The sequence below is a fragment of the Polyergus mexicanus genome, unplaced genomic scaffold (genome assembly GCF_030449975.1).
Source record: "Polyergus mexicanus isolate NDT 795.1 unplaced genomic scaffold, iyPolMexi1.0 SCAF_1, whole genome shotgun sequence".
NCBI lineage: Eukaryota > Metazoa > Arthropoda > Insecta > Hymenoptera > Formicidae > Polyergus > Polyergus mexicanus.
The window spans coordinates 1-26,935 of record NW_027223321.1 but is presented as its reverse complement, the minus strand read 5'-3'; the positions used below and the strand labels follow the sequence as shown (position 1 = coordinate 26,935).

Below are 26,935 nucleotides of genomic sequence, written 5' to 3'. Positions count from 1 at the left end.
TTACAATTGTCCCGAGATGTGTAAATAAATAGAGAGAAATTGCACTAATTAAAATTTGAGATCTTTTTCTTGAAAAGCACTGAATGTACGTTCTGTTTATCATGGGACAAAAAATCAAATAAAATTTTAATTGATTTTCTATTACACAAGTTTCGATTGCATTACAATTTTGATTACGGGGAAGCTTTTTAAAGCAGAATGGAAATATGTTTCGCGCATTATGTAATCCTGAGTTTTTTACCCGCGCTAAAATCTCTCTCTCTCTCTCTCTCTCTCTCTCTCTCTGTCTCTCCCCCCTCTCTCTTTCTCTCTTTCTCTCTCTATACCGCTAATGTGTGAAAATTATTTTTAAAACGCTATTGAATTTTACCGCTGCGAAAAGCACTAAATATGCGTTTTGTTTCGAAAAATTATTTTTATGCATAGTCCAAACGAAATTATTATAAAATAATAACGTTTACATAATAAAGCAAACAAGAACGGAAGTAGTATGCGATAGAGAGTCCCAGCTTTAACCTCGTATAACTATAATTATAGTACTAATGATTATACTACTACTGTGATTATAACTACGATAATAGATAACAAATGATGGTAATTAATGACCTCTTGTTTAACTAACCACAAAGAGACATTAATTACCATGATTAATGATGTTCCACAAGGAATAGAAAATCAAAAATTTTTCAACTTTGTAACGCGATGGTCTGACCCAATACGTCGCCGACGTTACTTTTAATAGTAGACTCTTTGATGGAGATTTGATGCGTAAACATTCCGTATGTATATATTGAATGCTTCGGATCGGATGGATATATTCTACGAGCATGTTAGACATTATTCATAACATTATTCACATACATGCGCATATGCGCATCTAAATTTTCGCAAAACTTGTTTGCAATCCTTTATGAAGGCTGTGAGAAAAATTTGTTCACATAAAACCAATATCGTGTGATGCCAGGACTTCTTGTGTTGACAAGTTAGCCGCCACTGAAACTCTTTTCCAAAGTGTTCGACGAAAGTGAGAATTGTTCGAAGTCAAGTTTATTAAAGGTTCACGTCATGGATGGAAAGTTATATTTGCTCGCGCGGTATTTCGATGAAATTTCTCGCACGGGGATTAACGTATTCACGACTCACGGATACCATGGATCTTGTCTTCAAAGTGGAGCGCGCAATAAAATTTGCGTGCATGGAACCGGACCGTCGGTCAAATGTATCTATGGTATACATACCGAGACGTTGATGCGTGCGATATGTGTGTGTGTGTGTGTGTGTGTGTGTCCCTTCATATTCTCCCCTACACAATGCCATCTCATATACAATCATCATAAATTATTGTAATGATTATATTGATAATTATGCGCGATGATCGGACGCGGGTGCCAATGTATGTATTCACTAGAATTGCTACGCACGTTCTCGTTTTAATTAGTATATAAAACCCATGTATTACTATAAATATTGATAGAGTTAACGATAATACTATTTAGTATATATTTACATATTTATGCACAACTCTGAAATGTAAATCTTGCGGACGAGCGTAATTATATTCCAATTAGGCGCTTTCGACAAATTGTCGCAGAACGACAATTTCCAGATTAGATTCTTTTTTCTAATATTGATTTTGTTAGGGCAATTGGGTCCGATGCTATTATTACACCATGCTACGGAGTTTGAAGTAGACATTCGCGAATGCCGATCTTTGCACCTTCTTAAGGCTAACAAAATTTCGCCTCGTTACGTTCTAGGATTACCGCTTACTGAGCTCTTCCGCCGTGCTAGACGATCGATTAATCTTGTAGATAACGATCGGCCTCCGTTAGTGATTTTACAAGAAAAAAAGGCACTTGTTGCTCCCAAATACGGAAAGAAAACAGTAATAACTCGTTAAACATAGTTGAATTACGCCTACTAAGCATGCATTGCTTAAATCTCAGTTGCCTAAGCTAAATCACAACATAACAAATTCTTCAAAAAACTAATAAAATTTTTAATAAATCGGGCAATTTATTAAAAAATATTAGAGATGTTTTATTATCATTTTTTTTATCTAATATTATTCTTATTTGCTAGTCTAAAGACAAGATAATTTTTTATGATTGTTGAGGATATAGAATTATAAATTATAAGCGCAACACATTCTCTAACCTTCCATATAACTATTTCTCTAATTTATGCATACGTCATCGCGTATATTGGTTAAGGAACTACTAATATCTGTTTTTTACAACGGGAGAGAGGGAGAGAGAACAATGGTGTGATAATGAATCCCTCTCGCCTAGGTGAAGGAGAGAGGAAATGATGATGGAAAATCGAGTGAGGAATTCATCCATGGCGAGAATGTCGAATATCCGTTACCAGGATGCGGCCACGACGGGCGAAACCAAGTAAGAAATCGCAATAAGCCAACTTTATGTTACATGAGAAAGTTAAGTCGAAGCATCATTAACCGATCTACAATTATTTCGGCTACTTAATTATTATTGAAAAAATTTCGATAATCTAAGATATTGACAATAGGTACCTTTTCAATGCTCTTTCGCGAAAAGGTTTGTTTATTATTTTCCCGGTCGTATTAACAAATCGTTACCTTGCATGCAGTACGCTCGTTACAACTTCAGGTCGGACGTTGCAAAGCGTAGAATATTGAATTCTGAAAATTGACAGATATTAATTGCATCCCGTTAGTTAGAGTCCGGGTAGGACGCGCGAGTCTAAGCCGTAGACGCATTTTCGGTAACGTGTAATATGTTACCTCGATTCTATCTCTCTTCCTCTTTCGCATATCGTAGCAACGGCGCGCTTTAGTTTAGTTTAATTTAGTTGGACGTTCGTCACGTCGTCGCGTCGCACTACGTGAGCTTATAAACTATTATGTCGACACATTCAAAACGCCGCGATTGGCAAAGTAGTAAAGGCGCTCAAAAGGTTCAGGAACGAAAGTGCGAGAATAACAAAAGGGTGAGCGATTGTTTGGCTAGGGATGGGTGGGACGGGGAGGGGAGGGGAGGGGAGAGACGAAAGACTGTAAGATCGAGCGCTCCGAAAATGTCATCGAATATAACCTGTATCGTCATGTAAAGTAAGCAAGATCCTTTCATCGCGAGAGAGTATATATTTAGTGTATGAGTTGTACGTTGTACGATTTCTTATCGAGCATTCGCGAAAGGCGCACAAATACATTCGAGAATAATTTCGGAATTTTCTCGATTGACACGGCTGTATATGCAGAGTATTCCTAAACATGTGTGTGCAAAAAATTTTGGTAAGTGATTCTTTGAGTAATTTTTTGAAGATAAGTTTATAAATTCATGTACAGCAATGTCCTAAACGGCATAATTTTCGAATCATATTTTTTCAAGGTTAAAAAAAATGAGATTTCAAAGAATATATTTTCATAAGAACAAAATTATAGAAATTGTCGGAAATGAGTATCTCCATGATACATGAATCTTCTTCTTTTTCTAATTGATTGGCAAATACATTCAAAAATACCAGGTGTATTACGAATTGTTTCGCATGATGCGATTTCTTAAATCTTCAATATTCTCAATTGGGATACCATAAACTAAAGATTTTAAATAATCCCAGAGAAAAAATTCAAGGGATTCAATTCTGGAGACCAAAGGAGCCAAGATTAAGGTCCCGGAGATAAAACTTTAATACCTTATACTTTGAAAATTATACTGTTTAGAATATTGGCGTATATTAATTTTTCTTCAAGAAATTACCCAACAAATCATTTTCCAAATTTTATCATACATGTTTAAAAACACCACGTATAAAAATACCTACGCCGATGTATTTTAATAATTCGCGTAATCACGAATGAAGATGACATTCGCACGAGGAATCAGAAGAAGTCAAAGGAGGAGAATTCGTCAATAAGTAAGTTTCGCTGTTGCATTTAAAGTTGCATCTTAGACGAGCTCTTACGCTCCCGCAACTTTGAAAAGATGCACGCGCGCGGCATATAAGTTCGTCGACGAGGACCGAGTACCAAAGTACACAATGTTTATTCGTGCCGAACGCGCCTTTTGATCTTCGCGATGCATCAGGACGAGTCCCGGCAAAAGATCGGTCCATTCAACTTAGGGCATAAGAAGAAAAAGCGAATGAGAGAGAGAGAGAGAGAGAGAGAGAGAGAGAGAGAGAGAGAGAGAGAGAGAGAGAGAGAGAGAGAGAGAGAGAGAGAGAGAGAGAGAGAGAGAGAGAGAGAGAGAGAGAGATTGATTGATTGATCTTTATTAGCTTTCTCAGCTATTTGTAATACAAATCTAGTTTACATTAATTACAATATACTCCTTTAACATTCGCTTAAACGGCACAATTCTTTCATTCCGCTTTATTTCAGCTGGCAAGGCGTTATACATTTTCACTCCTTCGTAAAACATACTCTTTTGCGCACTCCTTGTTCTGCGATATTTTATTGCAATATCCCCAGCTTGTCGTGTTTGCCTTTCACTCTCATTTCCCACAATTTCTAACCTATTTCTTAATTGCTCCGGTAACATGTTCCTTAAAACCTTAAAAATAAATATACACACATTATAATATAGCCTCTGTTTTATGGACATAAACTGCAGCGCTTGCAGCATACGCTCCACTTTGGTATGTCTATCACATTGCAATATGATCCTCATGGCCCGGTTTTGTGCTTTTTGCAATTTACTCAGCTGTGTTTCTCCCATATCAATTAACAGCGTCGCACAATACTCAAAGTGAGGTGCTATAATTGTCTTATATACAATACATCTAGTGTATGCCGATATATAATTACCTATTCTATTCAAAAAACTCGTTTTTTTCCCTATTTTCTTTAGCATATAATCACAGTGGTCCTTAAATCGTAGTCTATCGTCAATAATTATACCTAGGTATTTCATTATTTCCACACGTTCAATCTCAGTTCCATCCAAACATTTCAATGTTATATTACCTCGCAGTTCTTTTCTTATACTTCTAACAATCATATATTTCGTTTTTCCTGCATTCATTTTTAACTTATTTATATTCATCCACTCTTCTACTATAGTAAATGCCATATTCATTTTGCCCTCTAATTCCGCGCTGCTTTCTCCAGTTACATATATTAACGTATCATCTGCAAACATTTTTATACTACATCCTTCTGGACAGATTTTTATTATATCATTTATATATACTATAAATAATAAAGGTCCTAATACAGATCCTTGCGGTACTCCATATTCTGTGGTCATTAATTTAGACCATTTATTGTTAAATTGAACCTGCTGTGTTCTATCCTTTAAATATGATCTTAACCATTCTATAACCATTCCCCTAATTCCATATTGATATAATTTCTCTAATAATCTTTCTCTATCTATTGTTTCAAAGGCTCGCTTAAGATCCATGAAAATTACCCCTACCATTTTTGCCTCACTAACTATCAATTTCCACTCATCAATGACTGTTTGAATCGCTGTTTCACACGAATACTGTTTTCTAAAGCCCGACTGATGTTCTGTTATAATACAGTTATCTTCCAAATATGTTTCAATTTGCTTTTTAACTACTAATTCTAACACTTTTTCAAATATTGGTAACATATTTATAGGCCTAAATTCACTTGCTTTTCTAGCTTTCTCTACTTTTGGAATCGGTATTATTGTAGACGTTTTCCAACCTTTTGGACAGCAACCTTCCTTCAAAGAATTATTTATTATATCAACAAATTCCTCTTTTATTACGCAAAATGCTGTCTTTAATATATCGCTAGTTATTCCCTCCTCTGTACCTTTCTTTTTCGGTAGTCCCATAACAATTTCCTGTAAATGCTCTATACTAATCATTTCAAAATTTTCCATAATTCCCTCGTTTTCAATAACATAAATAATTCTTTTACATGCATTTCCAGTTTTACTCCCATTTATAGATTTTACTATACTATTAATACTTTGTATATAATATAAATTAAATTTATCTGCTATATTGCATCCTTCAGTACTGTCTAATATTTCAAAATCTATATTCTCTACTTCCCTCTTACCTCCTGGTTCGCCCCTAATTATTTCTTTTAGTGTTTTCCACATAGATGTAGGATTTTCTTTATTAAGATCTATCATATTTTCATAATATTCCTTCTTCTTTGTCTTAATTAATTTAACTACTGTATTTCTTTCAATTTTAAATTGCAACCAATTTTGTTCCGTGTCATCATACAATGCCTTCCTATATGCCTCATCCCTTTTGGCCGCTGCTTCTCTTATTTCATCCGAAAACCACTTTTTCCCTTCCCATATTCTCGGAATTCTAAAATTTTTTCTAGGTGCTGTAGCGTCCAACGCATTTACTATACTATCAACAAATTTCTTCGCTCTCACACTGATATTTCGCATTCAGTTCAACTTTTAGCCACGCATGGTCCGTTATTTTAGGTTCATGTATTACCTGCACTTCTATTTTATTATTAGCAAAAATTAAATCTATAATTGTTTTACTATCTTTCGTAATTCTCGTCGGTTTATTTACATATTGTTTCATGCCTAAGCTCAACATTGTCGTTTGTAACTTCCTTGTATAAAACGAATCTAACATAATATCTATATTAAAGTCTCCTATTACCATACATTCTCCCCGTATTATTAACTCTTCTATTATATCCTCCAGAAATCTCACGAAATCACCATGCGATGCACTCGGTGAATGATATATTACCATTATTATTCCTCTATACAATTTGTCTTTCACCTCAATCGCAGCACACCAACAATTCGATTCTAATTTTTTTACTAATACTATTTCATATTTAACATCATTCCTTATATATAAAACAACCCCTCCTGTATTTCTATTTTCAGCATCGCATCTAATTATACTATAACCTGGCACGTTCACTTCACTGTCTTCAATTTCAGCGGTCAATCTTGTCTCTGATAACGCTATGAATGCTGGATTTACTTTCTTCATAATCTGATGTTGTATCTCATCTTTATGCGCCATCAAACTTTGCGCGTTTGTATACAATATTATTTCCGCTTCCTTCTGTAGTTGCTATTTCGCATCTTCCCAGCCGGCTCTCCTCTTCTCCTCCTGTATCGCCCTTTTAAATGTTGGACATTCTGGGCTAAGGGCGTCGTGTTCATCACTTATCTTCAGGTTGTATGTTCGAATTTTAAACATACAATTTACACATTTTTTCTTTGTTGCCGTACATTCAATCGCTTTATGATTTCCCGCACATTTGTGGCATGTTTCATCTCGCGTACAGTTTTTTGCAATATGATAGTATCCCCAGCATTTAAAGCATCTTTTAACATTAATGTGATTGAATATAGGACATTTTCTCCATCCTACATTTAGTTTCCCTTTTTTTAACATCAATTCATGCGTTTCTTCATCTACTTCAATTATTATCGAACCTTCTTCTTTTTCGTTTCTTCTAAGTTGATTACTATCATTTCTTTTTTCTTTAACTATTTTCTTCACTATTCGCATTTGGAATCCATCATTTATTGCATCAATTCTATTCTGCTTCTTGATTGTAGTTATTAAGTCATCATCATCCAATCTCATTTCTTCTTCGCTGACATTGATAATTTTTATTTTAGGCTTCATCTGCGGTGATTCCGTAACTTTGAAATTTTCTCCTAGTTTATCCTGCACTGTGGCTTTCAGCGTTTTCATTTCTTCTCCAGTTTCACAACCCATGATCACTGTTCCCTTGCTTCCTTTTTTTAGCTTCGTTATTCCCATCGCCATGTTTTTGATATCTACCTTTTCTTTTATCAATTTTTTTTTTTTTTTTTTTTTTTTTTTGAGAGAGAGAGAGAGAGAGAGAGAGAGAGAACCTCTAGGGAGAAAAGAGAAGTTACGAGCTGTATTGGCGATTCGCTTGAAAAATTGTGTTAAAAGGCCGTCAACCTCGGCATGATGCAGACAAAGCGATTCGATAGGATGACATAGCGTTTTCCCGTAGAGCGTTCCTTCTTGCGAGGAAAGGGGAGAAAGAGAAAGAGAAAGAGAAGAGAGAGAAAGCGGCACGATGTGTCTTAGCTCTCAACCCGAAGCGAGAAACTTTGCTTTGTACGCTGAAAAGAAAATGTATTGAGCGACTCTTTTATTCGTCGTCTCCTTCGTTTTGGTTTCTCTGCTCTTGCCTATTCTCGTCTATTGCAACGCTTGTCTATTTGCTTTTGAACGCGATTGATCGGCTTTCGAGCAAATTATTGCTAATATAACCGCAACATATTAAACGCGTTAAAAAAAAGATTGTTTACAAACTCTTAGGGATGACAGAGAAAGTAAAGTTGAATATTGTTTATTAAGTCATCAAGGATCGCGGACGCGTCATTTTTGCTCTAAAAAAGTCAACAATTAAAAATAAATAAAGATAATTTCACAAAAGTTGTTGAAATTGTCTGCTATTCATATTATTGCAGAGTTGACACCTGCGTATCATTGATTGCCTGGATTGCTACGGATTGCCTCGTCAAGAATATAAGGAGTTTCGTATACAATCGTAGCAGCTGTAGCAATACGGACGATTAGCTTCTCTACAATGTCTACTAGGGTCTCGTTAGATTAAATATTTTATCCCTCCTCCCCCCCCCCCCTCGCCCCACAAAAAGAAATCCATAGAATATCCAGAAGTAAGATCAGGTGATCGATATGGCCAAGCTACAGATTCAATCCAACAATTTAGGAATGTCAATTTAGGAATTTCATTTAGGAATTTCCTGACAGTTACTTCAAAATGCGCAGGGGCACCTTAGATCATGCTGAAACCACATTCGCTGCTTGATCACAAACGGGACATCTAACAGCTCTGGCAATGTGTGACGCAGAAATGCATGATAATTACGACCATTAAGACACAACTAGCGACTCTCAATACAATCTATGCAAGCGCGAAAACAACGAACCTGCAAACCTTAGTGGCTTGACTAAAAATGTTCCTTTTAACTTCCTCTAAGCATTTGTAAACGAGTAAGGGATTATTTTTTTAACAACCTGTAGATTCTAGCACATTACGAAATTAAATCAGATTAATTCTCTACAGTCCTATTTGCATCAATAATTATAATATATTTTAAAATAATCCCTTTGACTGCGTTCACACAAAATTGTTAGATATTTAGATTAATTAAGATTTTAGAGAATATTTGAAGAAAGTGCACTTGAGTATCTCTCGTCGAGCTCAATTTCCGTAAGAATGGCGGAAACAGCTCGATAGGATTTTCTGTACCGGCAGTGTAAAAACGGTGTAACTTTTCATCTAATGCGCTAAAATAAAATAGCGGGGAAATTGACTTACTTAAACCAGTTGACTCGAGCTGGCCGCAGAGCAGGAAAAGAAGAAAAGCTTCCGTTCCCTCGCCCCAACGTCTTCTACCTCTTTAGGGATAAAGTTTGCAGTTTATGTTATGAAGCAACTTTGCTAATTAATAGGCGTAACAATATTAACGTAAGCCACGTTATATATACATATACACATATATATATATATATATATAGTCTTAATTTCATAAATATAACGTGACGGGAGAAAATATTAGACATGACAATGTCGTTTCGCTTTAATTAAAGCGAGCGAATACATAACATCATTATTGACCCTAAGTTTGCCAAAAGGAGTGAACTTAAAATTGCATAACATTTACAATAAAGAACGTAAAAGAAATGTGATACAAGGTGATAAAGCAACAGTGAAACTTATTAATTAATATTATATTATTAAATTAATGTTATATTATATATTATTAAGTTAATATTATATATTATTTAACACATTTTTTTCTAATATCAAATTCTATGATATTTGACGCTTATTAATAATTATAACACGAGATGAAGATATAATATATTGCGATGAAATATCAAATTCGCTTTTTTTTGTGCGCGCTTTGTGAATAAATAAATCGCAATATCGCTGTGAAAGCCTCATACGTATACGGTAAATGCTGCAATTTTAATTTGTACTTCTAAAGTTCTATCAGTAGACATCATCCATCACTATCATTTTGTTGAAATGATAGAATTTTAGGGCCCGAGCACAAACTTTTGCATAAGCGCATAATCATAAGCATAAAGAAATTGATTGGTCCGTAAAGAAATGGGCCAATCAATTTCCTTATGTTTATGGTTATGCACTTACGCAAAAGTCTGTGCTCGGGCCTTAAGATTTACGTAGCGCTTTATATGCTCAAAGGAAAAAAATGACAAACATGTATAAACAATATCTCGATAAAATGTATCATCGTCTGTTACCGTTCGCCTAAATGAGAAGATTAGGGTACATCAACGCTATCAACGCTATTTTAACGCCGATGAGCATTCATTGATTTATATGAGCTTTCATTGGTAGCTTAAAATCAATTTTGTAAGAGAGAATAATAGAGAATAACATGTTTTCCTTGTCCAATTTTGCAGATGGAAAAAGGAAAAAGAAGAAGCGATTGCCTACATTTTCACTCTCACCTGCCTGTTTTCTCTACATCGCCTCTTTTCAGAGCTGTATGTGACGGAGAAAACATCTTACCTCGCTTTATTTTTCAATTTTTTCATCAGTTGTCATAAGAGTGCTTAGTCTATTATATAAATATAAATCTATGTAAATATCGATACGATAAAGTAAAAGTATGAATAAACAACATATATGTTTCTCGTTTTATCTTATAGTATTATTTTATTATCAAGTTGCAAGTTTCCGCTATCGATACAATTTGACTATATTTAATAAAATGAAGAATTAATAAAAGGAATTAATTAAAAATCCAACTTGTTTTTCTCAATGATATCTCGTGTAAAATAAAGTCGAGATGCAAATACTTACGCATGTTCTTATTACGTTCGTTCAGTTAAATTTCTCTGCCCGCATTCAAACGTATAAATTATTATCCGTAATAAAAGCGGACGCACACTATACCTAAGGAGCAACGTATAATTTATTTTTACACAATCCCCCTTTTGCATTTCAAAAGAATGGGTATTTACGAGATAAGCAATAATCTTTCTAACGCGAGCACGCTTGCATAAATTTAAAAAAAAAAAAAAAAAAAAAAAACGCGAAAGGGGTGAAGGAAGGTGAGGGCGAACCTAGATGAAGGAGCGAAGGCAGACGGACCGACCGTGTAAAATGAGTTGGAAGTTTCTCTCTGACCTCTTAAGCAAATCTACATCGATCTCATTGTCAGCAACGCATCTGTACCGAACTACAACGTTACAGTGGCGTCTGTGCATTAGACATTATGTATTTTTCTTCCGCTGTCCCCCCCCCCCTCTCCTCCTTCTCTCCCTTTCCATCCTTTCACTTCTCCCACCATTTTGTCCCATTGTAAAATCCGTGTCGCAAAATTTAAAAGTCAAAACGAATGCAGATTAGGCGCATCCCGTATGTATATAGATCATCCCTTTGTCTGTATCTTTGCTTATTCCTCAACGCCTCGTGTGAACCTGTATGTGCGTATATGTGTATTTTTATGCGTGTATGTTTTGTTGTTACGTTTGCGACTAGTTACAAGCTATATCCTAACGATTTATAAGAATTCGTCTTATCACGATAGCGAGATTATAGTTGTGAGTATGCAATATTGCGAGATTATTTAGGAGTTGTTAAATAAATAGTATCGATGAGTAGTACTATCTAATAAATAGTATTGATATTAATGAGATGTAAAAATTTTCTTTCTTCCGTCCTGTTTTTATTGCGAGCCTCCTGCAAATCTTAATTTACAAATAATCAATTTTTAAAGCGGTTTTTGCTTGGAATATTTCTTTTTCTTATTGAAAAAATGTAGAAAACAAAACATTATACACACACGCAAGAAGATCAAAAACCATAATGCCGATGGTGAAAGAACATACGGGGAACAATTGAAGCATTGAATATGTAAAAATAATTAAAAAAGGAAAGCACACAAACAAAGAATAAAAAACGAAAGAAATTATATTTTCTGTGCAATACAGAGATCGGTATCGAGTGGAGAAGAAGGCGATGTGAAAAGAGGACGGTTAACAATGATACATGCAACTACTTGAAAGAGAATGAATGGACTAAAAGTAGCGAGGTGGTAGCAAGATCAAATAAGGGAGATGGGATACACGGAAAATGAGAGGGACGACGAAGAAATGAGGTGCGGCGTGCAGCAAAGTTAGAGACAAAGGAACGCAAAGTTTTAATAGAGCGAGGATACTGCAAGACGAGAATAAACCGAAAGAAACAGTTTATAAATGGAGACGTGAAAAAGATAGCGGGAGCTAGGAGCGCGATAAAAAGAACTAAATACTTGTCCATAGCGATGAGTCCGAGAAATTGTGATAATAATAATCGTGTGAACGCGATAAACACGTCGAAGCAACAATAAAGTATGTAAAAAGAAAATTAAAAAAAAAAAAACACTGAATGTGTACTAAAGAAATAATTGTAGCGAGCGGAAAGAGGAAGAAAGAAGGATCGATTGGATTCAATAATGCGGCTTAAACTTTACTTTAAGGGCCAAACAAGACTATGGTGAATTCTTCATCCAAGAGTGTCACGTCGTATCTCTCTTTCTCTCTCGGTCACCAGAAAGATAAAAGCGAGATAAAAGCACCGCGACGAGGTGTATAAGCAGAGATAGAAAATACGTAAACTTGCGAGCCGGGCACAAGAAGGACTGGCAAAAAGTGAAGGGGATAGCTAAGTGAATAGCACGTAGGTAAGGAAAAGAAAGGAAATAGTATCAAGTGGAAGACCTGAGAGAATTTCGAGAATGCGTTTCTCCTATCTTTTTTTACAAATGTTAAAAACTATTGGCGATTTCCAGGAAAGCTTATCCTGCCGAGAGAGCGCGCACAATCTGTATACCCGCTCTATCTTCTGCATCTTCTCCGCGGAACAAATTTTTCACAATCGACCATTTATCCTCTTATCGTCACATGCTATATATAATTTATAACACGCGCGCGCGCGTGTGTATATACAATATACATATTTGAATATATATATATATATATATATGTGTGTGTGTGTGTGTGTGTGTGTGTGTGTGTGTGTGTGTGTATATATCTTATAATATAAGATTAGATATAATATAATATTAGATTAGAATATATAATCTTTAGAAGCGAAGTATATGTATACATATATTACATATTAATTTAAAGTTTGATTTTTCAATTCAGAATTGGACAGAATTGTAAATCAGAAACATAATTGGTGATTAAACTCAAACGTAATAATTAGAAATATAATCATATTTTAATTCGTATATTTAGTTAACGCTTCATTATAGTTACCACAATCTCTAAATGAAATATATGCTCCACTTAATAATAATTGTAAATTAATATGTAATCAAGTTAGAAGCGATTGCATAACGAGAATAATTTGCGGAATTGCTATTGCAACGAACATATACTAGCATATGCATGCATACGTCCATTTTATATATCGTAAATTATGGTCGAACCGTATCGAATCGAATCGATTTGCATGAAATTCATAAAAAATCATAAATCACATAAATCCCTGTCATAAAATCTTTAAGAAATTATGAGCATAATAAAAATGCATGGATTATTATAATAGAAAATATAGAAATATAGAAGTGCGGAATAATATAAAAAATACCAACAAAATTCTGCAAACATTTTTTATAATTTTTAATTTGAAAAATTTATTATGCATTATTTTTGTAGATGCTTTATTAAAATTATATTCGCGCTTATTGAATCTCTTTCAAAATTTTTAGATCTTTTATGAAAATATTTTGAATCTATCAGTGGGAGGACATGAAGAAGAAAATTCTGAAATGTATTTATATTAATGCAAGGTTAAGACGTCTCATGTATACACGAAATGAATTTTATTGTAAGTGCGCTTGACGATAGCCATGAATATCCATCGTAGGAAAATTTTTACACCCGCGTATAGTCATTGCCTTCGTTTGAAATGAAAATCCGCGCAGCGCCACTAAATTTACATGTTCAACGCGTTGATGGTACACTCTGAAAATGTATAACACAGAAGATGGACGCTCCTGGATTATGCGAGGACTTGCATAAGTTATAACAGGATGGATTCTGGCGATTATATCGGCTGCGACTGACCTGAGCTCACTTTGCTGCAAGCAAATCCATTTAAAGTCGTTTCCATAGCAAGTACGGTTTTTTCCTAATCCCCCATGTTTTACTTCTTATTATTTCTACTTTTATGAAAAAGACTCCATCTTCATGCGCAAAGTGCACATTTATGAGAGATAGGTGTTGTCCTTAAGTGAAAGAAAAGAGAAGATAGAGTTCTACTATGCTATATTCGCTGAAATTTATCTAAAATACTTATAGCATTATTTTTTTATCTATATTCTATTTAATCGATACAAAACTTTATAGTTAAAAATATAATAAAATTGATATCTTTAGTGAAAATATTTTAAATCTATCGAGATATGCGTGTGCGAGGCATGAAAAAAATGTATTACAAAATGTAATACATAATAAGACGTGAAAATAAATAATGCTGCAAATATTCTTAAATTATACATTATATTACTAACAAATCCTACGGAAGAATGCTGCAAACAATAATGAAACAAATTACGGTAACGAATAATGAAACAATATATTCATATTATACATAGATATATAACTTTGCTAATTTTATTAGATTATTTCTTTACGAAAGGATATTCTCTTTTGACATTAGGTTACTGAATATAGCAACTGATAGTACAAATGATACGATCAAATTTTTTACGGCCAATTAAAATAATTCCTTCAAAGCTTCCTTCTAAAAACTCAGTCGTACGGCTAAATTATGATCGATCGGATAATTTGCTTTTCTGGACAATAAAATTCTTTATTCGTTATTCGTATATCGGAAAGTTTGGAAATTTTTAGTCTCCAGATTTTGTCCCGGGGACTTTTAGTTTGGCTACATAGAAAAAGCTTAATTATTGCTAACGATTTGCAGGCACAACACCCAGTTGAATTCTAACTCGATGGTGTCCTACGAAACACATGTCTGCATAATCGAATTGTATCGTAAGATTTGCCTTAAACAATGCTTGACTCATGCTTGAGGGATAGCCAAATAATTGAACGACCGATTTTAATTGAAGTCGTGATCGTTGTTACGCTACCGCGATTATGTCTACGTTGTTTATATGTAGTATGTAATTTGATGCAACATTGCGAGACAGTAATGGACAGTATCGGATGTAACGTATAGAAATATACGAAGGCATTTTTGCATATATCAGTTTTGGAGAATTTTCGAGAATTCATAATCGCGTTAACAATAAAAATTTTATTTTATAAGATTTTTCTCGAAAGAACGATAAGACGTCTTTAAGCCATTTTTTAAATATCTTTTAGGAACAATTGCTTTCCTATTTATCTCATTTTAAACAATCTGCTTAATATTCTAAATTCCTTGGAATTGCATCAGAAATTAAAGTGATAAAAAAATTTTATATTTTGAATCTTATACTAGTAATCGTTTTTTGCAAGTTTTATATAGGGTGTCTTATTTTAATCTATCACACCTTTTATCTTCGCAAATAAGATCAAATCAACGATATGTACAGACAAAAGTTGTTCGGTATTGAAGAGACCATCTAATGGCAATCTTCATTTGATTTTAAATCAAGGTCAGATGATTATTTCAAGGTAATCTTCATTTTGTAGAATGGAACCATCCTAATTTGTTTACATCATAAATCGATACCTCGCAATATTTGACGTAAAAAGTTATAAAGGTAGCATGACCGAAATTTGGATAGTTTGCAAGATACTTTATACTTTCATATGATATAATTTTACATACAAACATATTGGAAATTTCTTATGCAAAGCCACATGTACGTAATAATATTATATTGTAATAATATTTTATTATAATACTGATGTAACGTTGCAAAATAATACATATAATGAATTACAGTTTTATAATATGTAATTTATAGATATTTTATTTTTATATGAATTGTTTGATATCAAAAGATAGAGAAACTAGAGATAGGATATATTTATCATGTATTGGTATGACACTATCTTTGCTTTTCTCACAAAAGTACGTTATATACGCGAATTGGAGCAGCTATTTCACTAAAATAAAATAACGATATTCAGATAACTAAAACATTTCTTCTAGTAGCGAAATATAATCGCAAAATACAAAAATCTCGTATAATTGAAATGCTTTTGGGGTCGCGAGGACGAAGAGAAGAGAGAGATGAATGTTTTCTTTTTTGTAGTATGTAAATTACATTACCGCGCGGCTGTTAGATATCACCGTTGCGTGAAAAAAATCAAATCGCGTTCGTCGGTATACCGCTCGTTTCCTTCTGGAGCTGCTATTAAATATTCATATTCTCGCAGGCGTAAACTTTAAAATTCTGTCATGAATGTCAAACTTTTTCTTGAACGCGATGTGCGCGTGTGCCATCAAATTTTTTCCCTGATTTAAACATTGCAAAAGTAAGTAGCTAGAATTTTTTGGAATTTTACGCTATGTTTATTGATAATCATATTTTTTAATATTATCAACTACCACACACACAATTAGCAAAAACTTAAATTATTATATTATTTTAAAAACTCTTTAATAATATTTTTTCGGTGTATTGTTGCAAATGTTTTAAAAAATTGATATTAATTTCATATTTGTAAAATATTTTTAATGTAAGCGTATTTTTATATATACAGTAGAATCTCATAATAGCGCACATTGAAATAACGCACAACATCCCTTCCAGTCGCATCTCCTTCTTTCGGTCGGTCATATTTTCCTATACCTGAGCGCAGTCCATATCCATATTATACGTCGATGAAATGCTTAAAACATATATAAATGGAAGGAAAAAGCAGGCTAAAAAGCGTCGGAAGGAAGTGAGAAAGAAAATCGTAGTTGCCTCTCTCTTGTGAGTAACTACACCATCAAGCAGCGTGTCTGTAGGATATACATACTTTTGTGTACACACATATGTGACTAATGTAATCTTATCTTTCATTGGGTCAAACTGGTAAGCCGTGCATGCGCACTTTTAGGCTGTTACTCACAAGAGAGAGAGGCAACTATGATTTTCTTTCTTACTTCCTTCCGACATGTTTTTCTATCGGGAAACAAAGGCATTCCCCTTCCATTTATATATATTCTAAGATAGAATGATAGCTCTACAACGGGATGTATATCAATTGGACACAATGCTTATTGGCCAGTTGAAAATGAGACTCTTTGATTGGTCAATCGTGCTGGTTACCCTAGGCATCGATCAATATGAATGAGATTGGCTGCGTTCAGCAGAAAAAGCAGCTTTGCAACTGTTGTAAAATTCTTTATATGATAGGTTTATACATTTAGATCCGGCAGGAACTAAGGGCAAGAACCAATCATATTAAATAATTTTACACAGTTGCTGCTTTTTCTGCTGAACGCAGCCATTGTGTCCAATTGCACTGTATCCAAATGAATTTCTCCTTCTACAATGCTGTGTTCCAATTCCCCATCCGGGTGTACTCGATATTATAGTATATGTCACTTATACTATAATATCGGGTGCACCCGGGTGAGGAATCGGAACACAGCTCAACATGGAACGTTAAGGCAGTATTACACTACGGATTGCGGGCTCGACTTATGATTGGGGTTACGATTGATAGTTGCGGATTGACCAATCAACCAGCAAGCTGCTTTGCTCTGATTGGTCAATTCATAGTGTAATATGCCTTTAGAAAATAGGAACAAGATCGTGTTTCTCGGAGTACTGATCATGTAACATTTTCCCTAGGACGGAAATGTGTAAAGTGAAAAATATTAGCATTGAAATCAATGGCAAAATTTTTCACTTTATATTTTTCTGCCCTAGGGAAAAAGTTACATGATCGATACCCTGGTATTAATTATTCAGCTCTATTATATGGCATCCTTAGGGCCAATTCCATCAAGTCCGGTTAGATGAACCGACGGTTAAAATTAGCAGGGTAGTTAACTGAAATGAATGCTTGATTTTTCTTAACTTCTATGTTCTATTAGCCACCCTACTAATTTTAACCATCGGTTCGTCTAATCGAACTTGGTGAAATTGTTATCCTTATCCCTGTATCAGACTACGTATTGAAAATTGAAGATTAAAGATTAGAATTTGACTAATCAGAATAAAAGGGACTAAAATTTCTTTGCCCTAATTGATCAAATTTCATTCTTCAATCTTCAATCTTAATCTTCAATGCGTAGTCTGATACGGGCTTTATGGTTCTTGCAAACCAGCGCGATGACGCGACGCGATATCCAATGAGAGCTTTATTTTTTTGGAAAAGCAGAGCTCTCATTGGATATCGCACGCCGCGCATCGCGTCATCGCGCTGATCTGCAAGAACCCATCAAGCCCGTATTAGACTATGCATTGAAGATTGAAATTGAAGATTGAAGATTCAAATTTGACCAATCAAGACAAAGAAATTTTAGTTTCTTTTGTTCTGATTAGTCAAATTCCAATCTTTAATCTTTAATTTTCAATGCGTAGTCTGATACGGGGTTAAGTCATGAGCGTGGGCTACCAATAATGCAATGCAAAAAATTGCGTAGTTGCTATTGAAAAGAGATGCTACATAAGGTAGATCGTTATTGGCTCGCGCGGTCTTTCGCAATGCATGAGTTGTTCAGTAGTATGCATAATATGAATATATGACTTTACTTTCCTTTATATAACTTTGCTCCTGTTATTCTTTATACTCAATGGCTGAAACTGTTTCTAACCTTTACACATACAAGAGAGGAATTTAGCTCCTGAGGTACGTGTTCATGGCAATTTTAACGGTACATTTTGATAAAATAATTTGTTCAGATTTTACAATTATAATATATATAAAGTTATTTTTTAAATTTTGATTTTATTGATTTAATTTGCCTTGAATATTAAAGCGTATTGCGTGCAATGATATATCTTTTAATTACACTACATGTGGAAATTAAAGTTCTGGAAATTTTATTTTATAAATAAATAGATTTATATTTATAGATAAAAAATAAAAACTGGAATATATATAAATCACTTATTTATAAAATAAAATTTGAGATTAAGTTATGTTGAACCTATATGTATATACTGTGTATATGTTTGTGCATATAAAACAAAAACCTCTATTGAATAGTTATATTTATTATTTTATTTATTATTATTAGCGATATGGGCCGTAAAGCAAAATTTGATGGAACCCAAGTTCCTATCGGTCATGGGAAAAAATCCAAAAAGCAAAGTGATCCAACTTTTCCAAAGGGAGTTTTAGGTATGAGAAAAAATAGCAATATATTAATAAATTTTTACTAACATTTGTGTGCGTGTACAAAGTTATACATAAAATTACTCAATATAAGCTTATTTATCATGTTGCAGATAAAGAGATAAATAAGTTAAGTCATCGACAGAAACAAAGGGCACAGAAAAGATTACTAAAGAATCAGCAGCTACAAAAAAATACAAAAATATTACTCAAGAAAGAAGTCAATATCAAAGAAGAACAGATACAATTAAAAAAGGTATATATTTTTATATAATAAATGCAATATATTATTCTATCTCAATTTTGATGTATATATGAAAGTTATCTCTTAATTAATTAATTTTAGGAGGAAAATGTATCAAAGAAATTAAAAAAAAAGAAAGAAAAGAAATTTAAATTGGCTGTTAACAACAATTATCACAATGAAGATAACGAGGAGGAAACTGATGATAATATTGATGGATTGATGGATATAGATGGTCAATTGGAACAGGATGAAGAGGATATGAATGATGATGACAATCAATCGGTTTTTGCAGTTAAATTTAAAAAAACGAAACAGAAGTTTGCGAATAATGTAAAAAGTGACAGTGATGAAATGACATTTAGTGATGAGGAAGGACTTATCGACGATGAACAAGTAAAGCACAATGAAGAGACAGATGATGAAAGTGATAATGATGATCCTCTTCCAATAGAAAAAGCTAATAAAAGATTAAAAGCGAAAAAACAAGAAGAAGAGTGAGTAATTTTTTCAATTAATATACTTCCTTTTTCTCTTTTTATTAATTTTATTTTTTTTACTTTTTTCCTAAATAGGAAGCTTGCGCAAGAAGAAATGGACAATATGATTACTCATCAAAATGTCTTTTCTTTTCCAACTAAAGAAGAACTTGCTAGTGTCACTAACTTAAAAGATATTCAGCAACGAATACGAGACATTATTATGGTATTATCAGACTTTAAGAGATTACGGGTGGAAAATAGGTCGCGTTCTGAATATATTGAATTACTTCGACGAGATTTATGTACATATTACAGTTATAACGATTTCTTGATGAAAAAGTCGATGCAAATGTTTCCACTGGATGAATTATTAGAATTTTTAGAAGCAAGTGAAGTAGAAAGACCTATGACCATCCGTACAAATACTTTGAAAACGCGACGACGAGATTTAGCAGAGGTACATTAATATTTTATATATAATAAATCAATGTTTATAGAGTTTGCTTACGAGTAAACTTACACCCCCCCCCCCACCCACACACACACATATATATATATTATGATGCTGAATTTATATTTTCAGGCTTTAATAAATAGAGGTGTTAATCTTGACCCGATAGGGAAGTGGAGTAAGGTTGGTTTGGTAGTGTATTCTTCACAAGTACCTATGGGTGCAACACCCGAATATCTAGCTGGACATTATATTATACAAGGCGCTGCTAGCTTTTTACCCATTATGGCGCTAGATCCAAAAGAGAATGAAAGAATTCTCGACATGTGTGCCGCACCAGGCGGTAAAACATCGCACATTGCCGCACTCATGAAAAACACTGGAACGTTATTCGCTAACGACGTAAATAAAGATCGATTAAAGGCTGTTGTTGGCAACCTTCACAGAGTTGGTGTTGTAAATTCTATAATCTGCAATTATGACGGAAGACGATTCCCTATGGTAAAATGATTTTATTTTTACTAGTGCTTGTAATTCGTAATAAAAAATCGTTCTCAGAATTATAATAAATATAACAATTTTCAGATTATGAAAGGCTTTGACAGAGTTTTGTTGGATGCTCCGTGCACAGGCACAGGAGTAATCGCGAAGGATCTCAGTGTGAAGACAAATAAAGAAGAAGTAGATATTCAACGTTGTTGTACATTACAGAGAGAGTTGTTATTGGCTGCAATAGATTGCGTTAATGCTCGTTCGGAAACTGGTGGTATTATTGTATACTCGACTTGCTCAATTCTACCGGAAGAGAATGAGTGGATTATTGATTATGCTCTTAAGAAACGTAACGTTAAGTTATTGCCCACTGGCCTAGAATTTGGAACCGATGGTTTAACGAGCTACAGACAACATCGATTTCATCCTTCTCTGAAACTAACTAAAAGATATTACCCACATGTACATAACATGTATGGTTTCTTTGTAGCCAAATTCAAAAAATTCTCCAATGTTATTCCTAATCAAAACAATACAAACGAAAAAACATCTGATTAACATTTTAATTAATTTATACAATTTTGTTTGTAATCAGATTATATTATCATTATTATTATATGATATATTATGGCATTAGTTCACTATATTTATGTACCGTCTGTACAATATTATTGTATTTCACAGATAAAAGTTTAATTTTCCATACTAGAGAATAACACAAAAAAGATATACATATATAATGAAAATTAATAACTTCTTATATATGTATAAAGTATACAATTTTCGATAATTAAGATATTATCTCATAGAATGCATATTGCCTTTGTTAAATAATTAGCGAAATAAAACAGAAACCTGTTCTATTGTAGTATTCTATAGAGAAATTATTTATCCTAAATTTTTTCATTTATCCATAAAAATGAGAAAATCTGTGTTTGTGATTTCATTCACATCATTATATATCACTAGTGAAAAAAAATACTTTTTAATTGTTTCTCACAAAGTCTCTTCACTTCATCTATAACAAACAAAGATTATTTGTCCGATTATCATAATATTAATTGTTTATCATAAAATAAATTGTACTTACCATCAATTTCTATAATACTTGCACTTTTCTGCTGTATAATAACAAAAAATTCCCTCAAATTAGATAATTTTCCAACAACCCAATAATCACTTATAGTCTTTATAATTATTTCTCCAGCCTCATTTAATCTAAGCATCAAATTATCAATTAGTCTTATTACGTATGCATTTTATGATTTTTGAAGGTGTGTATATACCTATTTCTATCACTGTATATATCAGTAATAATTCTCAACACTTCAGGTGTTGTAAGAACATTAGAGCAACATCTGTTATCTAAATGTATTGTACTTTTGTAAGCTAGATTTAGCTTATTGAAATATAGATACTTGGTACAGGATTCCGACGTGACTATTACATGTTTAGAGCATTGCTCAGCTACAGAGCTGACTAATGTGGTTAACTGTGGACCCAGAAAACTATCTAAGCTTTTGAAAAAATCAATTAATAAACTAGTTTTTTCTGGAAGAAAAAAAAAATATAAATATCTCAATTTCCATATTGAAAAAAAAAAAAAGAAAAAAAGATTAAATTTTAAACAATTCACTTACTATCAACAAAGAGACATATCGTAGCACTTAAAGCTCGATACACTACTAGATACAGCGATACAGGTTTGGTAGAGTAATTGATAAAAACTTTTGGTGATTTTCCAATTAAATTAGGCTCATTAACATTAGCAGGTCCGGTAACAAATCTGCAAACAAAAATATATTTTTAGCGATACCATGTCACGAAATACATTTGAATTAAATCAAAGTACATCTGTCTTTACTTTCCGTAATGGGAAGTTGTAAACGGTGAAGGAGAATTCCTAGGTATGGAACCACCGTGCAACTCTTTTTCAAGATGAGCTGGCAAAAGAGTACTCACTAAATAATTATAAACTACTTGCATATCCTCAGGCTCCAATCCGCTCCTAAGAATATACATTACATAAAATTTGTTTAAATTTTATCATAGTAAAAGTGATGTAATATAAAAGTAAAACATTTAACTTACCAAACAACCTGGTCATTATAAAGAAACGCTGTGTATTTTATTTGCGTAAACATAGCCTCTACTAGATTCATGAAACATTGTACTCTAAGAAATGTGATCTTGTCAAGAGGTAAAAATTGTAAACCTTGAAAAATATCTAAAATATTGCTATTATTTAACTTTAATGAGAGCAGATACTGAAACAAGTTAAAAAGAAATGTATTAGATGTAAGGACACATATTAACGTGTCAAAATATATACAATTTATAGTAACAGGAATGTACATTTGCTTACTCTTGAATAAAAATGTTCAAGCTTAAGTTTCAATAACATTACAGAACCACATTCAGGATCATTAATAATCGTTTCAAAGGAACCCATGAATAATCTAAACATCATGTATGTCTGTTTCAATATAGCTTGGCAAATGCTACTGGATACCTCATCATTTTGATATTTGTTACCGTCTCCTTCTTTATAAATGTATGGTATACCAACAATCTATGCAGGGATACATATATATATACATACATACATACATACATACATACATACATACATACATACATACATACATACATATATATATATAATCTATTATATTGGTCTACAATATATTTACCATAACCATCCAAAAATTAGGCTCTGGTTGATAGTATATTTGACGTGTTTTGTGTGTGTGGCAATAATCACAAGATTGGCCGGGATTAAACGATCTGTAACAATCATTATAGTAATATTTTTTATAGAAAGACATAACTGTGATACATACTCTGTAAACTTGATTATTGCTTCGCTGAGTCCTATGTTTTTGATTTGAATATCTAAATCTTTCTCTGGATAATAATATAATATTTTCTTTTCTTCCTATAGACACATTTATTATAAAACAGCATATATTTTAATGATTAGGAGAAAAAAAAAAATAAAAAAAATATTTTTTTTTTTTTTTTTTTTTTACATATATACATATATATTTTTGCATTTACTCGCCTCTCCTTCCTTCTTAGCGTATGTGCCATTAAAAATGTAAAAATGTTCCAACATGACTTCAGACTTGGAAGTCATTTTATTGTTTTCAAAATAAACAATAAAGTATAGCTAATTACAAATATGTATTATAACGTAAGATATGATTGTATTATTCATTGAAATATCAACTGACAGCAACAAATCAACCTATCTTTGACAAAAAATAAGCAATAAAGTATAGCTAACTATAAATAGGTACTGTAACGTAAGGGCTTGAGCAGAATAGCTGACTTGACAATATTTTATGACTTTAATACTGTAGTACAGTATTGTGCGTTACTTCAAGACAAAGACTTAAATCATAAAACATCGTCAAGTCAGTTATTCTGCTCAAGCCCTAAAATATGACGGTATTATTCATTGAAATGTCAACTGACAGCAACAAATTAACCTATCTTTGACAAATAAATGAATTTTCAACATATAGAACTATAGATATAGTATATCTAGACCGAGTGGTGAAGAGTGAGGGCCAAGATGCACGTAGAAAAGAACATACTCTGTTCCGTACCCCATGCGCTCTCTCTCATTCGCATGTAGCATAGCGAAAGAGTACGCTATGCTACATGCAAGAGAGAACGCAAGAGGCACGAAACGGAGTATGTCCTTTTCTACATGCATCTTTACCACCCCTCCATAAATAAAGACAAAAGCGGGGAGCACACACTTTTGCATAAGCGCACAATCATAAGCATAAGGAAATTGATTGGTCAATTTCGTTATGCATAAGAAAATAGATCAATAAATTTTCTTATGCTTGTGGTTATGCGTTTATGTAAAAGTGTGTGCTCTCCACTATACGCACGGTCTAGATACATTATGTCTATGCATAGAACCATAGACATATAGTGCTGTGTTCCAAATCCCCACCCGGGTGCATTCGATATTATAGTATATGTCACGTATACCATAATATCGGGTGCACCCGGGTGAGGAATCGGAACACACCCTAGATTGGATTGAGCATTGCGAGATAGAATCTCTAAAAGTAAAGGTGCTATTATATGGCAGCATCCAGTATCGAGCATCGAGCATCGAGCATCGAGCGTCGAGCGTCTGCGTCTACATAGAAATCATTGTATAGAAATCTGAATGAAATCATTGTATAGAAATCTGAATGAGATAGATTCCAGATTTTTGCTGCTAATAGCATGACGAATGATATGAATTCGATCGAAATAAAGAAATTATATTTTGATACACTACTAATACTGAAAATTGATATTTATTTACATTATACACAATAGATATTATTGTAAAAAAAAAAAAAAAAAAAAAAAAAAAAAAAAAAAAAAAATATATATATATATATATATATATATATATATATATAAAACGTTACTATCCCCTAGCAGAATATTAGAATCTAATCAGAATATTAGAATCTAATCAAAGATTAAGGGATGTTTTTTTTTTTTTTTTTTTTTTTTTTTTTTTTTTTTTTTTTTTTTTGTCTGTAAGTCGGAAACGGTTTAGGTCGAGTCAAGTTAAGTCAAGTCAAATGAGGTTAGGGTTTAGGGTTAGGGTTTAGGGTTAGGGTTTAGGGTTAGGGTTTAGGGTTAGGGTTTAGGGTTAGGGTTTAGGGTTAGGGTTTAGGGTTAGGGTTTAGGGTTAGGGTTTAGGGTTAGGGTTTAGGGTTAGGGTTTAGGGTTAGGGTTTAGGGTTAGGGTTTAGGGTTAGGGTTTAGGGTTAGGGTTTAGGGTTAGGGTTTAGGGTTAGGGTTTAGGGTTAGGGTTTAGGGTTAGGGTTTAGGGTTAGGGTTTAGGGTTAGGGTTTAGGGTTAGGGTTTAGGGTTAGGGTTTAGGGTTAGGGTTTAGGGTTAGGGTTTAGGGTTAGGGTTTAGGGTTAGGGTTTAGGGTTAGGGTTTAGGGTTAGGGTTTAGGGTTAGGGTTTAGGGTTAGGGTTTAGGGTTAGGGTTTAGGGTTAGGTTAGGTTAGGTTAGGTTAGGTTAGGTTAGGTTAGGTTAGGTTAGGTTAGGTTAGGTTAGGTTAGGTTAGGTTAGGTTAGGTTAGGTTAGGTTAGGTTAGGTTAGGTTAGGTTAGGTTAGGTTAGGTTAGGTTAGGTTAGGTTAGGTTAGGTTAGGTTAGGTTAGGTTAGGTTAGGTTAGGTTAGGTTAGGTTAGGTTAGGTTAGGTTAGGTTAGGTTAGGTTAGGTTAGGTTAGGTTAGGTTAGGTTAGGTTAGGTTAGGTTAGGTTAGGTTAGGTTAGGTTAGGTTAGGTTAGGTTAGGTTAGGTTAGGTTAGGTTAGGTTAGGTTAGGTTAGGTTAGGTTAGGTTAGGTTAGGTTAGGTTAGGTTAGGTTAGGTTAGGTTAGGTTAGGTTAGGTTAGGTTAGGTTAGGTTAGGTTAGGTTAGGTTAGGTTAGGTTAGGTTAGGTTAGGTTAGGTTAGGTTAGGTTAGGTTAGGTTAGGTTAGGTTAGGTTAGGTTAGGTTAGGTTAGGTTAGGTTAGGTTAGGTTAGGTTAGGTTAGGTTAGGTTAGGTTAGGTTAGGTTAGGTTAGGTTAGGTTAGGTTAGGTTAGGTTAGGTTAGGTTAGGTTAGGTTAGGTTAGGTTAGGTTAGGTTAGGTTAGGTTAGGTTAGGTTAGGTTAGGTTAGGTTAGGTTAGGTTAGGTTAGGTTAGGTTAGGTTAGGTTAGGTTAGGTTAGGTTAGGTAGGTTAGGTTAGGTTAGGTTAGGTTAGGTTAGGTTAGGTTAGGTTAGGTTAGGTTAGGTTAGGTTAGGTTAGGTTAGGTTAGGTTAGGTTAGGTTAGGTTAGGTTAGGTTAGGTTAGGTTAGGTTAGGTTAGGTTAGGTTAGGTTAGGTTAGGTTAGGTTAGGTTAGGTTAGGTTAGGTTAGGTTAGGTTAGGTTAGGTTAGGTTAGGTTAGGTTAGGTTAGGTTAGGTTAGGTTAGGTTAGGTTAGGTTAGAGTACTCTGCGTTGATACCACTGCTT

The 26,935-nt window shown here is 33.5% G+C and overlaps 2 protein-coding genes and 1 long non-coding RNA gene across 7 annotated transcripts; 2 read left to right on the top strand and 1 right to left on the bottom strand.

The window, feature by feature from the left end:
* Nucleotides 1-690: 690 nt before the first annotated feature.
* LOC138937699 (uncharacterized) lies at nucleotides 691-10,607 on the top strand. Of its 3 annotated transcripts, none has more exons than XR_011447557.1 (3): nucleotides 691-779; nucleotides 2,292-2,396; nucleotides 10,405-10,607. It is a non-coding gene; the product is annotated as an uncharacterized lncRNA (long non-coding RNA). The 3 variants fall into 3 exon arrangements; XR_011447556.1 differs by having other exon boundaries at nucleotides 698-1,219; XR_011447555.1 differs by having other exon boundaries at nucleotides 698-1,228.
* An 8,043-nt stretch (nucleotides 10,608-18,650) lies between these two features.
* LOC138932147 (28S rRNA (cytosine(4447)-C(5))-methyltransferase) lies at nucleotides 18,651-21,722 on the top strand. Its single transcript, XM_070293748.1, has 7 exons — nucleotides 18,651-18,747; nucleotides 19,139-19,242; nucleotides 19,350-19,492; nucleotides 19,583-19,977; nucleotides 20,056-20,419; nucleotides 20,546-20,914; nucleotides 20,999-21,722. Exons 2-7 carry the CDS (start codon nucleotides 19,143-19,145, stop codon nucleotides 21,461-21,463), a joined length of 1,836 nt encoding a protein of 611 aa, XP_070149849.1. The 5' UTR covers nucleotides 18,651-18,747; nucleotides 19,139-19,142; the 3' UTR covers nucleotides 21,464-21,722.
* Ccz1 (vacuolar fusion protein CCZ1) lies at nucleotides 21,529-24,595 on the bottom strand. 3 transcript variants are annotated; one of them, XM_070294047.1, is made up of 11 exons: nucleotides 24,386-24,595; nucleotides 23,970-24,155; nucleotides 23,749-23,843; nucleotides 23,599-23,692; nucleotides 23,271-23,477; nucleotides 22,997-23,172; nucleotides 22,770-22,913; nucleotides 22,546-22,691; nucleotides 22,192-22,456; nucleotides 21,996-22,123; nucleotides 21,530-21,923 (listed from the first exon to the last, which is right to left on the bottom strand). In XM_070294047.1, the coding sequence occupies exons 2-11, from the start codon at nucleotides 24,042-24,044 to the stop codon at nucleotides 21,871-21,873; spliced, it is 1,383 nt and encodes a 460-aa protein (XP_070150148.1). In that variant the 5' UTR covers nucleotides 24,045-24,155; nucleotides 24,386-24,595; the 3' UTR covers nucleotides 21,530-21,870. The 3 variants fall into 3 exon arrangements, with proteins under 3 accessions (XP_070149977.1, XP_070150063.1, XP_070150148.1); XM_070293876.1 differs by lacking the exon at nucleotides 23,749-23,843 and having other exon boundaries at nucleotides 21,529-21,923; XM_070293962.1 differs by lacking the exon at nucleotides 23,749-23,843 and having other exon boundaries at nucleotides 21,529-21,923; nucleotides 24,461-24,595.
* Nucleotides 24,596-26,935: the final 2,340 nt, after the last annotated feature.

Bases quoted from the DNA above. Each gene is read 5' to 3' on its own strand.
- LOC138932147 (XM_070293748.1), top strand. From the start codon at position 19,143: ATGGGCCGTAAAGCAAAATTTGATGGAACCCAAGTTCCTATCGGTCAT. The intron at 19,243-19,349 runs GTATGAGAAAAA...ATCATGTTGCAG, and splicing joins TTTTCCAAAGGGAGTTTTAG to ATAAAGAGATAAATAAGTTA. The intron at 19,978-20,055 runs GTGAGTAATTTT...TTTCCTAAATAG, and splicing joins GCGAAAAAACAAGAAGAAGA to GAAGCTTGCGCAAGAAGAAA.
- Ccz1 (XM_070294047.1), bottom strand. From the start codon at position 24,044: ATGACTTCCAAGTCTGAAGTCATGTTGGAACATTTTTACATTTTTAAT. The intron at 23,478-23,598 runs GTAAATATATTG...ATCCCTGCATAG, and splicing joins CTAATTTTTGGATGGTTATG to ATTGTTGGTATACCATACAT. The intron at 22,124-22,191 runs GTATATACACAC...TTTGATGCTTAG, and splicing joins ATATACAGTGATAGAAATAG to ATTAAATGAGGCTGGAGAAA.